The sequence below is a fragment of the Taudactylus pleione genome, unplaced genomic scaffold (assembly GCF_031769625.1).
Source record: "Taudactylus pleione unplaced genomic scaffold, aTauple2 ptg000367l, whole genome shotgun sequence".
Lineage (NCBI taxonomy): Eukaryota > Metazoa > Chordata > Amphibia > Anura > Myobatrachidae > Taudactylus > Taudactylus pleione.
The window spans coordinates 2,567,882-2,582,857 of NW_028284768.1; the positions used below are offsets into that span (position 1 = coordinate 2,567,882).

Consider the following 14,976-nt stretch of genomic DNA (forward strand, 5'->3'; position numbering starts at 1 on the left):
ATCCTTAATACCTGTACTGTAATGGAAGAGTTTGGGAACCCCTTTCCTACAATATGTGCACACTGTATACTCTTCCACAATCTGATTACCACCTTCAGTGACAAGATAGATGCAATGAGAAAACACGCAATGTCCATCACACAAACCCTGCAACAGCCCTTTGTGTCAGTCTGCTGAAGACATAGGGGTAGATGTCCTAAGCCTTGGGGAGAGATGTACCAACCAAGCAGCTCCTGTCATTTTTCAAACACAGTCTGTAAAATGATAATTAGGAGCCAATTGGTGGTACTTTATCTCTCTCCACTTTATCACTCTCCAAGGCTTAGTACATCTACCCCATAGGGAGGTAAAGCCATATATTTGAAAATACATTTTCTATACATTGCAATTGTGCTAATGCGATATACTGTAATGCGATATATTGTAATGCGATATACTGTAATACGAATATACTGTAGTACAATATACTGTAATGCGATATACTGTAATACAATATACTGTAATGCGATATACTGTAATGCAATATACTGTAGTACAATATACTGTAATGCGATATACTGTAATGCAAGATACTGTAATACAATATACTGTAATGCAAGATACTGTAAAATATTTATATTCATTATGAAGTTGGAGCAGAAACAAAGTTGTAGCCTTTAATGTAAAAATCCCATGGATTTTATTGTGATGACTTTTGTACAATATAAAATATACCAGTATTCCTTCTCATAGCGCCTGTTCTGGGCCGCACACAGCAGCGTTTATTGGCGGTCCCCATCTGCGACTTCATGCTATGCCACTACAGAATCCATCCCTGGTGTACATCTGCCCTGCCGAATGGACAAGGAATGAGACGCCCGTTTACAGTGCCCATGCATACTGTAACACAGATTGATTTGCCACCATCGAAACACTGTACGCCGTCCTTTCACGCCACCATCGGTCACACCATCGAAACTTGCACCAGCCCTATAGCAGGTGCAGTTTTTCCATCTGACCATGGGCACTTAGCCTTCTAGCTGTGTGCGCCTGTGAACGCAGCTGCTTTCATTGACACGCCCCTGGACACTCCCATAACACGCCCACTGAACAGACCATTTTTTTTCTAGTCACTTTTCATAGCGTGCTAATGCAAGTCACCAGCCGATGTTCAGCAACAACCTCCGGAGCTCCCAGTCACAGGCGGGACGTGTAGGGAAATGTTATGTAACAGCCACAGAATGAATGGGGATTTTGTGTTTAGTAGATTGTTTTAGGTAGAAAACTACTTGGTGTATTTTAAATTTGCATGTTAATCTTAAATGACTTATATTTTTGTAAATAGTGTATGTGCTATGTGCAGTACTGTTGGTCTAAATTAATATGTGCAATTTTTTTTTTTTTAAATAAAATAAGTATTATGTACAAATCGTCATTTTATTTGACACAAGAACTCAGGGGGTCATTTAGACCCGCTCGTGAGCGGCAGTACGCTCGCAAGCGGGTCGATGTTGCCCCACTGCGCATGCGCACGACGGAGGGAGCTCCGTCGTGCGCATGCGCGAGACCCGGCGAGCGACGGGCTCTCCATCGCTTCGGGTCTCGCACCAAAGGGGGCGTGCTGTCGATGTTGATTGACAGCACGCCCCCTTCGGTGGGCGTGCCGGGGGCGTGCCTTCCAGACGGAGGCGTTCCCATGGGAATGCCTACCGTCTGAAGCCGGCCCCACTGACATCACTAGTGATGTCAGTGGGAGTGATTTTGGCTCTGATAGAGCCAAAATCACTCCAGGGCTTGCGGAAGCGAGACCCTACTGCAGGGTCTCCATCGCAGGCCCGATGGTCGCGATGGTCAAGACCATCACGACCATCATCATGGACGCTCACATATGCTGTGGGTGTCACCCACAGCTATGTGAGCGTCCAAGAGGCCGCTCCATTTTCAGGGAAGAGGGCCCTGCTTCAGAGCGAGCGCTCTGGTCAGAGCGTTCAGCTCTGAATCAGGCCCTCAGTGTGGGGCCAAGAGTTAATAACAATCACATAGAGAATACTCTATAAGTTATATTCCTTTCTGCTCTAATTTCAAGTGTTGTTTAAGTTCACTTTAAGGTCTTTATATGAAAGGAAACATGAATTAAGGAGTGACGCGTTTCACTCCTCCATATATGCCTCTGGGCAGCTGCTTTGCCGTCCACTAACTATCAGTTAACACTGGTTGCCAAGCTGAAGAGCAGAGTAATGTTGCTTTGGGTGTCTGGGATTCAGCTCTCTGCCTCAGTTCTGGAGATGATGACGTGACATCTCAAAAGACTGTACTGCAGTGAAGTACGGCAGCGGCTACTGTACACGGAACAGATGAGCCACTGAGGAGGACCGGAGTGGAAGCGGCAAAATGCTGTACTCCAGAGTCCGGATACTAATTGAGGGGACAGTCTGTGGGGGGTCCACCTATGTATATGTAGCGGATTTCTCTTGGATTGGACAGTGATGTTCCTGCTTGACCAATCCTAAGTTAACCTACTGCTTGGGCTGGTGTTAAGGTCTAATGATATCATCGGAAGCTTTTCCACCAATGCAATGTGTGGACCTTCTAGAACAACGGGCCACTGGTGGGGCTTCAGAAAAACATCATGTTGCCCATCGCTGTCCTGGCATAACATGAATATATAACACTTACTATTCTACTAAAAACTGAGTGGCAGACAAGATAGACATTTGTCAAAATTAAAGCAATTAAAAAAATAATGAAAATGATCATAAAGTAATTTCTTGTGGACAACAGAACACTGATGATCAGTAGATTCAGTCTTCTCTAGTTTTGCGAATGCAGTCAAGATGAAGAAGTCCCAATTATCTGAGAGGTCATCTATGGTCCTAGTCAGTGGCGGCTCCAGAGGTGGGGCTGCAACGCAGCCCAAAAACTCAAATAAGGGAGCCACAACAACTGTCACCCCAAACTCTGTCAAACATCTCCGTCCAGGACTCACTGGCAGTTGGTGTGGCTCCCCTATTTGAATTTTGGACTACGCTGCACCCTCACCTCTGGAGCGCTCACTGGTCTTAGTCCACCAAAATGGCATCCGATAGGAAAACTGCACAATGCCACTTTCACAGATCTGACCACCGGACATCACGGAGGTAACCAATACAATACAATTCCAGTAGAAAGTAAGAGCCCTGAATGCGTCGGGCTCTAGGGTAAGAGATGAGACTCTTAGATTTACTTGTCCTCATATAGGAGTACATTCAGCAGAGATTTATACACTATCGTACACTAATGCTTTGCTTGAGCAAGTAAAAGGCACATTACTGTCCGGCCCGGTAGGAGCTGGATACAGAGGGAGAGCCCTCTGTGGTGCAGGACAAGCCGATCATCTTTAGGAACAGTTGGCGGTAGGAGGAAGATACCACATTGTACAGGACTGGATTCACAGCAGAGCTGATGTAGAACAGCGTGTTGGTCAGCATGTAGAAATAGTGGTAGAACGTATACAGAAACCTATTGGAAGAAAGCAGTATTAGAATTAAATTGTACACAAATTGCACTGGCTGTTCTGTGCTGTAAGACTACACACTCCAGGAGAAAGCAGGGGGCACTTACTGGTAATATGCTGGGATGTATACCTGGGATACCACAATAAACCTCTCAGCCTGATGATAGAAAATCATTGCTAAAAAACATGATTGTATACAAATATAAAAAGCAATGTATTTAGTAAAGGCATATAGGATAGGAACTTGTATTTCCCTATCAACTGCTGAGCACCACACAGGTTATCTCCACCTAATACAGTATGTACCATAACATCAATGGGTGGAATTCAATTGTTTCTACTCCCCTTCACGCCCGACGGAGCTATTCAATTGTTGCTACTATCGGGCACGATCAGCTGCCAGCGCTCAATTTCAGCTCACTGCCCCAGCAGGGTGCGAGCTGAAAAGTGACCTGTTTGGGCGCCCAAAATCACTTTTCGCACCCAGCACTTTGGTCGGGGGTAGCTGCTTTATACGGCTACACCCAACCACTTTGGGCGCGATCAGCGTGAAAAATGGCAGCAATTGAATACTGTCCCGCGATCTCCTGTCACTTTAGACGGGAGATCCGGACTGCGTAAACAATTGAATTCCGCCCAATGTAAGAGAAACCAAATGATTAGTATAAGGAAAGAGGTGTTTTAAACCTCTAGGATGGGGGCTGCCATGTATGCAAATCACTTGGTTAGGTAGCCTATAGCCAGCGGGGGCGGGTTTTCAATAGGGATATTATATAAGGAGCTAGAAGTGTGTGGACCAAAGCCTATTTGTTTCCAGGTTTTGGTCAGTAACAGAGCTTAGCATTGTGTAGTGTTTGCTGATTGCTTTGGTAATGTTTATTGCCTTTTTTCTTTTTCTCGTTCCCTCTTACTGCATTTCTCTCTATTGATCTGTCATATTCTTTCTTTCCATCTAATCTTTTTCCCTCACTTCCCGTTTTTGGACCATATCAATAATTTCAATTAAAGCCTTTTGTGCCTGGTCCCTGTTTCTGGCCCCGTCCCTCTTACCTGGCAACATGCCCTGTCCCCGCCACTGCGTGCGACCTCCTGCCCGCTTTGCGCATCCCGATTCAGAAGGTGCCTCTGGAGCGGTGCTGGCTGGGGAGCAGAGTCCACGCCAACATCATGGAGCAGCCCCTGCCGCGGACGCGGCAGGGGCTGGGGAGTGGAGTCCACGCCGGTGCCTGGCAGTACTAAGACCGGGCCTGGCCATGGCTGCCGCTTCCAACACACTTAGTCGTGGGCTGGAGCGCCATCAAGTTATCTGCCAAATCTCCGTCTCAGTGTCTTTATTTACTTTAGTCTAAGGGTAAGTGGTTTGCACACATGACACACCTCATCCGATAGAAGGTGTAATGAATGGCAACCAACAAATAAGCATATGTAACAATTAGGGGTGAGCGGGTTTGGATTTCCGATATCTGAGCCCCCCTCGATCCGATCCGAGAACGGAGTCAGACTCAGGTTTTCCCGTCTGGCTTGGATCTGAAATCGAGGCAAAACGTCATCATCTCGCTGTTGGATTCTCGCAGGTTTTGGATTCTATAAACGGTCCCGTGATCCCCGCCATTTTTCATTCTGGCTGTGAGTTAGGAGGGAGCTGGGAGCACAGTGTGTCAGACAGACTGTTAAAAAAAGAATAAAGTACGGCTGGCTACTGTGAAGAGGGAGGGAGCTGTTGCTGATGCTGACCATAGGGGTGGGCTGGCTGGCTGGCTACTCTTTTCCATATACAATAAATAGGGGCTGGCTAGCTACTGTTGTCCTTGTCCATATAGGGGCTGGCTGTTGTCCTGTCCCTAGGGGCTGGCTGGCTGTAGTGCTGTGTTGTCCAGGGGCTGCCCTGTCTGCTGTAGGGGTACACTCTTACAAATATTTTTTACAGGGGCTGCCCTGTCTGCTGTAGGGGTACGCTCTTACAAATATTTTTTACAGGGGCTGCCCTGTCTGCTGTAGGGGTATGCTCTTACAAATATTTTTTACAGGGGCTGCCCTGTCTGCTGTAGGGGTACGCTCTTACAAATAATTTTTACAGGGGCTGCCCTGTCTGCTGTAGGGGTACGCTCTTACAAATATTTTTTACAGGGGCTATTCTCTCCATAAAAATAATGGAGAACCAAAAATTGGAGGATAAAAATAAAATAGGGAAAAATCAAGAACCAATTCCTCCTAGTGCTGAAGCTGCTGCCACTAGTCATGACATAGACGATGAAATGCCATCAACGTTGTCTGCCAAGGCCGATGCCCAATGTCATAGTAGAGGGCATGTAAATTCCAAAAAGCCAAAGTTCAGTAAAATAACCTTAAAAAATAAATTTAAATCATCTGAGGAGAAACGTAAACTTGCCAATATGCCATTTACGACACGGAGTGGCAAGGAACGACTAAGGTCCTTCCCTATGTTCATGACTAGTGGTTCAGCTTCACATGACGATGGAAGCCCTCCTCCTCCCGCTAGAAAAATGAAACGAGTTAAGATGGCAAAAGCATAGCAAAGAACTGTGCGTTCTAAGAAGATATCACAATTCTCCAAGGAGAGTCCAAGTGTGGCGGCGGTTGTGATGCCTGACCTTCCCAAGAATGGATGGGAAGAGGTGGCTCCTTCCACCATTTGTACGCCCTCTGCAAGTGCTGGAAGGCGCACCCACAGTCCACTTGCTGATATTCAAATTGAAGATGTCACTGTTGAAGTACAACGGGATGAGGATATTGGTGTAGCTGGCGCTGAGGAGGAAGTTGACTAAGAGGATTCTGATGTGAGGTGGTTTGTTTAATCAGGCACCGGGGAAGACAGTTGTTGTCCGTGGGATGAAAAAGCCCATCACGGTCATGCCTGGGCAGAAGACCAAACATTTCACCTCTTTGGTCTGGAAATATTTCTATCCAAATCCGGACAACTACTGTCTTGCCATATGTTGCGTATGTAAATGTGTAATAAGTAGGGGTAAGGACGTTAACCACCTAGGAACATTCTCCCTTATACGTCACCTGCAGCGTGTTCATAAAAAGTTACTGTCAAGTTCAGAAACTGTGGCTAAGGCCATAAGCAGTCCAGGGACACCCAAATCCCTTTGTCCTGTTAAATCGCGCCTGCAAACCATACTGTCAACTCCCTCCATGTCAATTTCCTCCTCAGTCAGGATCGGCAGTAGTCCTGCAGGCCATGTCACTAGCATGACTGACTCCTCTCCTACCCGGGATTCCTCCGGAAAATCCTGCATTGCTACGCCTTCTGCTGCCGCTGCTGGGAGTCGTTCATCATCACAGAGAGGAAGTTTGAACACCACTATTTCTTTTACTAAGTAATTGACCCTCCAAGAGTCCTTAGCGATGAGGATGAAGTACGACAGCAGTCATCCTGTTGCATAGTGGATAACTGAGGCCTTGACAGCTATGTTGGAATTTGACGTGCATGCGGTATCCACCATTAGTGCAGTGGGATTTAAACAATTTATGGAGGTAGTGTGTCCCCGGTACCAAATCCAATCTAGATTCCACTTCACTAGGCAGGCGATACCGAGACTGTACATAGACTTCAGAAAAAGTGTCCTCAGTGTCCTAAAAAATGCAGTTGTACCCGATGTCCACTTAACCACAGACATGTAGACAAGTGGAACAGGGCAGACTAAGGACTATATGACTGTGAGAGCCCACTGGGTAGATGTATCGCCTTACACAGCAATAACAACAGCGTCACCAGTAGCAGAAACGCCCGTTCCAAGGCAGGCTACACTGTGTATCATCAGTTTCAGTAAGAGGCACACCGCCGACAACCTCTTAGAGACACTGAAGGAAATCATCGCCCAATGGCTTACCCCACTTAGACTTTTCTGGGGATTTGTGATATCTGACAACACCACCAATATTGTGCGGGCATTACTTCTGGGCAAATTGCAGCATGTCCTATGTTTTGCTCACACAATAAATTTTCTGGTGCATAATTTTCTGAAAAACGACAAGGGCGTGCAGGAGACGCTTAGGGTGGCCCGAAAAATTTCTGACCACTTTCGCCATTCAGCGACTGCGTGCTGAAGACTGGAGCGCCAGCAAACACTCTTGAACCTGCCCTGCCATCACCTGAAGCAAGAGTGTCAGGGTTCAGCCTAGGATCGGCCTCTCTCACCTCCTTGCCGGCTTCCCCTGACTTCCTTGTGGTCAGACGTCTGGTGCAGTGATGGATGTGAGTATTCTGTCTTAGGTGCTTTTTGCGAACTTCCATGGTCGGCTGTGTGTGCTGGGGATCGGAGTTCCCATCATGGGCGCCGCCATGACAGTTCCTCTCATGTGACAGTACTCCTAACCTATGGTAGCATGATTTCAGTCAGATGATGCTGTGCTCCAGTAATCTGCTACCCCTGGGTATAAATCCGCCTCCAGAACTCCAGGAAGTGGCTGTTCAACTTCGTTATTCCAAGTGCCTGTGTTACTCCCACTGTTGCTCTGTGCTAAATCCTTCAGCGTGTTGCTTCAGCCTACTCACAGTTTCCCAGTTTCCTGTATTAGCTTCCATGCTAAACCTTACTCTGAGACTTTAGCTTTCTCACAGTACTTCAGTGTTTCATGTCCCTTCCCTCTCTGTCTTTGTATATGTGCTGCTAATTCTATTGCAGCTTTCCTGTGGCTATTACCCTGTATCACTGAAGTGTCAGATTACCTGCTGGTATTAATTAGCTCACAGCTGGACCCCCCAGCACATGTCTGTGTCAATCTGCTCTGTGTCTTGTCAGTGCAAATCTGCACTTGCAGTTAGCACACTCCCAGTGTATGCCTATCTTCTCTATATGTCTTGTCTGTGCAATCTGCACCTGCATATATGATTATTCCCAGTATTTTGCCTTGCCCAGTACCAGCATGTCTAGCTCTCCCAGTATTTGGCCTTTGTCCAGTACCACATTTCTAGCATTCCCAATATATTCCTTGAGTCCACTCTACTCTTGTATGTTCAATCCCCAGTATATGTTTGTGCTTTCCTGCATATTTAGCAAACTCCAGTACCTGCCTGTGTCCACATCTCCCTGAGCTGCTGAGCTAGTCAGCTCCTGGATTTCTTAAGTGACTCTCAGTACATTCTCAGTAATCTCATGCAAGCCGGTGATCAGGATTTCTAATTGTGTTCCAGTGTATCTCCAGTGTTCTAGCAATAACTTAACGTAATATAGTTTCCGGTTTTCTGCCATTCCCAGGTACCTGTCCAGAGGGCCGCGACCTGCTCACTTGGTGCAGCGGAAAACCAAATCCCAATTGGAGGGGTCTCTGGAGAAAACCACCAAGTGAGTTAGACTCCGCGCCTCTGGGCAGGTCTAGCCAAACCTGGGTTCGGCCGCAAATAGGAGTCCTAGCCATAGTCACCTGAACCCCCCGGCTCACCGTCCTCCACAGAGGATCACTTTCACCGGATTGTGACAAAGAGGTTGTGATGCAGTGGAACTCAACCCTCTATATGCTTTAGAGGATGGAGGAGCAGCAAAAGGACATTCAAGCCTATACATCCACCTATGACATAGGCAAAGGTGGGGGTATGAACCTGACTCAAGTGCAGTGGAGAATGATTTCCGTGTTGTGCAAGGTTCTCCAGCCCTTCGAACATGCCACACGTGAAGTCAGTTCAGATACCGCTAGCTTGAGTCAGGTCATTCCCCTCATCAGGCTTTTGCAGAAGCAGCTGGAGAAAGTGAAGGAGGAGCTAAGACGGAGCGATTCCGCTCGGCATGTGGGAATTGTGGATGAAGCCCTTCATTCGCTTTCCCAGGATTCGATGGTGGTCAATCTGTTGCAATCAGACTACTACATTTTGGCCACCGTGCTCGGTCCTAGGTTTAAAGCCTACGTGGTGTCTCTCTTTCCGGTGGACAGAAGCCTGCAGAGGTGCAAAGACCTCCTAGTGAAAACACTGTCATCTGAGGCGGAACATGACATATCAACAGCTCCTTCTTCATTTTCTCCCGCAACTGGGGCTGCCAGGAAACAATTTACGTATCCTAACCTACCCGCTGGCGATGATGCAGGGCAGGCAGGACCAAGTTTGGACATCTGGTCCAGACTGAAGAACCTGCCAACCATTTCTGACATGTCTGCTGTCACTGCATATGATACTGTAACCTAGGGCCGTAGCTAGGGGTGTGCGGCCGGTGCGGCCGCACAGAGTGCAGGGCTCTCTGGGTGGCACCGTCGACATCCCACGGCCCCTGCTTCTGACTGCAGGGTGCCTGTAACGGCACCCTGCAGCCAGCATCATTGCAGCAGTGCTGCCTGTAGCGTCCCGTGGACGCTACAGGCAGGCATCCTGCCATAATTACAGCTGCCCAGCGTGTCTGGAAGACGCTCCGGGCACTGCTTGAGCTTCAGTTACCGGTGGACCCATCCAGTTGTGCGCAACTTCATGACGTCACATGCAAAAATGGACGGGGCTGGCACAGGGCACTTAGAGCGCTGGCTACGGCTCTGCTGTCACCATTCAAAGAATGGTGGAGGATTATATCGGTGACACCATCCAAGTAGGCATGTCAGACAGTCCGTACCTCTACTGGCAGTAAAAAGAAGCAATTTGGAGGCCCCTGTACAAACTGGCTCTATTTTACCTAAGTTGCTCTCCCTCCAGTGTGTACTCCGAAGGAGTTTTTAGTGCAGCCGTGAACCTTGACAGTGAAAGGCGTATAAGGTTGCTTCCACAAAACGTGGAGAAGATGATGTTCATCAAAATTAGTTATCAACTCTTCCGGGAAGACCAGCCTCCAGAAAGTACGGAGGGAACTGTGGTGGTGGATTCCAGCGGGGACGAATTAAGACTCTGTGAGGATGAGGATGTACACAACACTGAAGAGGGTGAGGAACGGTGGATGAGGAGGATGAGGACTACACCTTGCCTCTATAGAGCCAGTTTGTGCAGGGACAGATTCATTACCAGCTTGTTTTGTGGGGGCCCAAACGAACCAATCATTTCAGCCAGTCGTGTGGCAGACCCTGGCGCTGAAATGATTGGTTTGTTAAAGTGTGCATGTCCTGTTTATACAACATAAGGGTGGGTGGAAGGGCCCAAGGACAATTCCATCTTTCACCTCTTTTTTTACTTTGCGTTATGTACTCTTTGGGGCCTAGTTTTTCAAACTGCCATCCTGTCTGCCACTGCAGTGTCACTCCTAGATGGGCCACGTGTTTGTGCCGCCCATTTGTTTCGCTTAGCATAGTCATCCAGCTACCTCGGTGCAACCTTTTGGCCTAAAAATAATATTGTGAGGTGTTCAGAATAGTCTGGAAATGAGTGGAAATGAATGTTATTGAGGTTAATAATAGCGTAGAAACAAAAAATAAATAAAAATTCTGTGATTTTAGCTGTTTTTATGCTTTTATGCTTTTTTCCCAAAAAATACAGATCCAAAACAGAGAACGCAAAACCAATAAAAATCCAAAACACGAACAAAGATCCAGATCCAAAACCAAAACACAAAACACGAAAAGTGGCCGGTGCACACCCCTAGTAACAATAGGAATATGCAGAGATACTTGTTGCATATATTGTGGTGTTATGGGGTCTATTCACTAAGCCTTGGATGGAAATAAAGTGGACGGAGATAAAATACCAGCCAACCAGCTATTATTTTCAAACAGCCTGACATGACAGTTAGGAGTTAATTGGCTGGTAGTTTATCTCTGATCACTTTATCTCCGCCCAGAGCTTAGTACACAGACCCCCTATGTTCTGTATACTGTAATCAATACAAATCAAGCAAAAAATAAACTTTGCAGAAAGAATCAGCGGTAGATGTATTAAGCCTTGGAGAGATATAAAGTACCAACCAATCAGGTCCTAACTGTCACTTTACAGGCTGTGGTTGAATAATGACACTTAAGGTGCCCATCCACTTATAGATCTGAAAAAGACATGGTAATCGTGCAGTTGTTTGTCAGTCTGTGATGAGCCTGCATTGAACGACCAGCCGGTCAGTGCAGGCTCATCAATCATCTGCAAACATGCCCAACCTGACGTTAGGTTGACCAGCATGTTTGCACGATGATAGATGTCGAAACGTCCAGCAGGCACAGGCATCGATGGTCGTTTTAGACATTTTTGCAAACGATTTGCAAACGATTTATGAACCATTGAATGACAACAATATCATTATCGTTCAGTCACTCACTTAAATCGTCTAGTGGATGGGCACCTTTACAGTAGGAGCTGATTGCTTGGTCCTTTATCTCTCTCCACTTTATCTCTCTCTAAGGTTTATTACAACTACGCCTCAGGCTATTAACTTTACCTGGCAAAAGTGGGTGGTCCAGAGGTGGGCCGATGATGCAATCCGCACTGAATCGCGTCATCGTAGCCCCGTCCCCCACCTTAAAATGACGGAAATTGAAATGCAATCACGCTGCCATGCCCCCGCACCACCCACCAATGCCACCGCCATTCCCTCACTCAGAGTGGGCAGCCAGAAAGTCGACATGTGTGATGTAAACTGATTTTTGCATAAAACACTTACCCGGACCACTCCTCATCCGGGATGTAGCAGAACATGAGCCTTCTTGCATGGTACGGTAACCAGCACACTACATATGCGATCACTATAGCTCCTGTGGATTGTACAGAATATATTGTTATACGCAGAATAAAATACAAGTATAAATTTCCTGAACAGTCAACCCTCACCCCCCCAACAGCAGCTGTCTTAGTAAGTAACAGGTAGCAACCTGTGCTGCAATATAGCTCTATGCTGCAATGTGACTGGCTATATGGCTGCCTGATGCAACAAACAAAATGGCATCGCACAACCTGGAGAGAAAGGAGGAGATACATATATCCACAGCAACCGGCTGCAAGCTATCATTTTATAGAAGGTACTAGATAAATGATAGCTAGAAGCTGGTTGCTATAGGAAACTTCCACAAAGCAACATAATTATTGGTATTATTAAGTACTTATTAGCCAAACATCCACTGGTCATGGCACAAGGCTGTTTTTCTCCTGGGTGGTTAGGGGCCTGCATTATTTTTTTGTACAAATGATTCACCCTGGGAATTCTGCCCTGTGCTGAACAAGCTGGATCTGTGTCACATTATAACAGGGGGCGCCAGTTTTTCCCTTTCCCTGTTATAGTGTGACCAGCCTATATTGTCAAATAAAACCCCTAAAATAAGTAAACATGCCCATTCGTTACAGATTGCTGGTGGGGTATATTTCTGGCCCTTTACAGATTGACCCAAAGTAGACTTTTAAAAAAATTTTTTTGACTAAGCCATGGAAAGAGATAAAGTGGAGAGAGATAAACTACCAACCAATCAGCTCCTAAATGTCATTTTTCAAACACAGCCTGTAAAGTGACAGCTAGGAGTTGATTGGTTGGTACTTTATCTCTCTCTACTTTATCTCTCTTCAAGGTTTAGTAAATCTCCCTTATTTTCCACAAACCTTTGAAGCAATTGCTTTAGTTTTACATATGAACTGACTTCTGGCTAAAGGCGTATATCTAAAAAAAAGCATTTCAAGGGTATAGATAACTCGTAGTTTATTTTGAATGGTTTCATCAGCGTAAATATCATTTTTGCGAAAATCTCAGGCTCTGAGGGGGTCTATTTACTAAAGCCTTGGAAGGAGATAAAGTGGACGGAGATAAAGTACCAGCCAACCAGCTCCTATCTGTCATTTTTCAAACACAGCCTGTGATATGACAGTTAGGAGCTGATTGACTAGTACTTTATCTCCATCCAAGGCCTAGTACATAGACCCCTGAGTCCTTCCAGACAGCAGATTCTCAGCTGCATTTTCTGGATGCAGTCTCTGGTTCTGCACCCTTTCTTCTAGCAAGATCTGAGAGAATCTCCTATAAGACTCTGTAAATTGGAGCCGAAGCTCATGATGTACAGTGTGTTTATAGAAGCAATTTACCCTCCATAAGAGACAAAGATTCAGAGGAGAAATGTAATTCTTGCAAATAAATATTCTATGAAAAGAATCATGATAGTCCCCAACAAAAGCGGAGCTTTGTCAGGAGGGTTATTTTATTTTAATACATCTATCGTGGACCTTTGACATTGCCATATGCAATTTATAGGTGGAAAAGAGAAGTAGGGACTCATCTGTAGTGCAGAAATCACAGAGTAGCCGACCTCCATTCAGTCAGACAGGTGCCCCAACTTAAATATCAGAGGTGAGAGAGAGCAAACTGCATATCTGCATCAATATTGTGCTTATATGGAACACAAAAAATCCCTTTTACTATTATCATTGTATGGCTTTTCCAGAGAAGATTTAAAACTAAAAATAAACCAATGCATAAATATATGTCATTTTCACAAATATTTAGAAAAAATAATAATTATTCCATGAAAGAGAGGTACTACATAATTGAAATACACTCTGAAACACTCTGACTATTGGGGTATATTTACTAAAGTGCAGGTTTTTAGAAATGGAGATGTTGCCCATAGCAACCAATCAGATTCGACTTAACAATAATCTAGCACCTTTTAGAAGATAATAGCTAGACTCTGATTGGTTGCTGTGGGCAACTCTTCCACTTCTAAAAACATATATAAAAAAATATTTAGTAAATATACCCCATTGGGGCAAATGTATGAAGCCCTGGCAAGTGATAAACTGGAGAATGATAAATGACCAGCCAATCAGCTCCCAACTGTCATTTTTCAAACACAGTCTGTAACATGACAGTTAGGAGCTGAGTGGCTGGTAGTTTATCACTCTCCACTTTATCACTTTCCAGACCTTCATACATCTGCCCCATTGTCTTTTTAGTTATTTCGTTTTTGCTTTAAGCAATGCCAGTGCTGGGAAATGAAGAAGGGACTTGGGGGCGGCCTCTTTACATTACATCTGTAAATGTTTTACAACTTATGAGCCAATATGTAGCCAAATCACGACGAAAAGAATTTTCAAGGCATTACACAACCATATTTCTAACAATAATAAATTATTGTCAATTTTACTGAGAAGTTCTCAATTAAGTTAGACAAATACAAGGGAGCCTTCCCTGTGTGAAGTCAGGGGTTCCAAAGTTCCCTCTGCAATTTGAAATGTAATAACTTTTCCAGTGAGCAAAAACAGTGGGCGTGACCGAGGTGTCTATGTACTAAGCCTTGGAGAGAAAGTGTATGGTGATAAAATACCAACCAAACAACGGGAATCTGCTTTCTAGCATGCACTGCTCACAGTCATGCCCAGTGTCTGAAAAATGACATTTAACAGCTGATTGGTTGATCCATTGGAAATGACATCACATGGTCACACACACCATACTTGCCTGCTCTTGGTTTCTCCTCTCCAGGAGCAGCTGACCACTTTAGGGGGTGGGGCCGGACTCTCACGCGATTCGCAGCGTATTATCCCCGCCCCCTCTCTACACACCTGCGATTCCGGCAATTATCTCCTTATCCTGCCCTCTTCACCAGGAAGTGGGCAAAATCCAGGAGATCTGGACACTCTTCTAGGTGTACGGGGGACTACCCAAAAA

The 14,976-nt window shown here is 45.6% G+C and overlaps 1 protein-coding gene across 1 annotated transcript in view; it reads right to left on the reverse strand.

The window, feature by feature from the left end:
• Window positions 1-3,085: 3,085 nt before the first annotated feature.
• The window catches only part of NTSR2 (neurotensin receptor 2), a 31,423-nt gene continuing 19,532 nt past the window's right edge, over window positions 3,086-14,976 (reverse strand). Inside the window, exons 3-4 of the mRNA XM_088444596.1 lie at window positions 11,992-12,082; window positions 3,086-3,477 (exon numbers count right to left, since the gene is read on the reverse strand). Of these exons, the coding sequence (XP_088300722.1) occupies window positions 3,285-3,477; window positions 11,992-12,082 (284 nt within the window). The 3' untranslated portion in view covers window positions 3,086-3,284. The remainder of the gene's footprint in view (window positions 3,478-11,991; window positions 12,083-14,976) is intronic.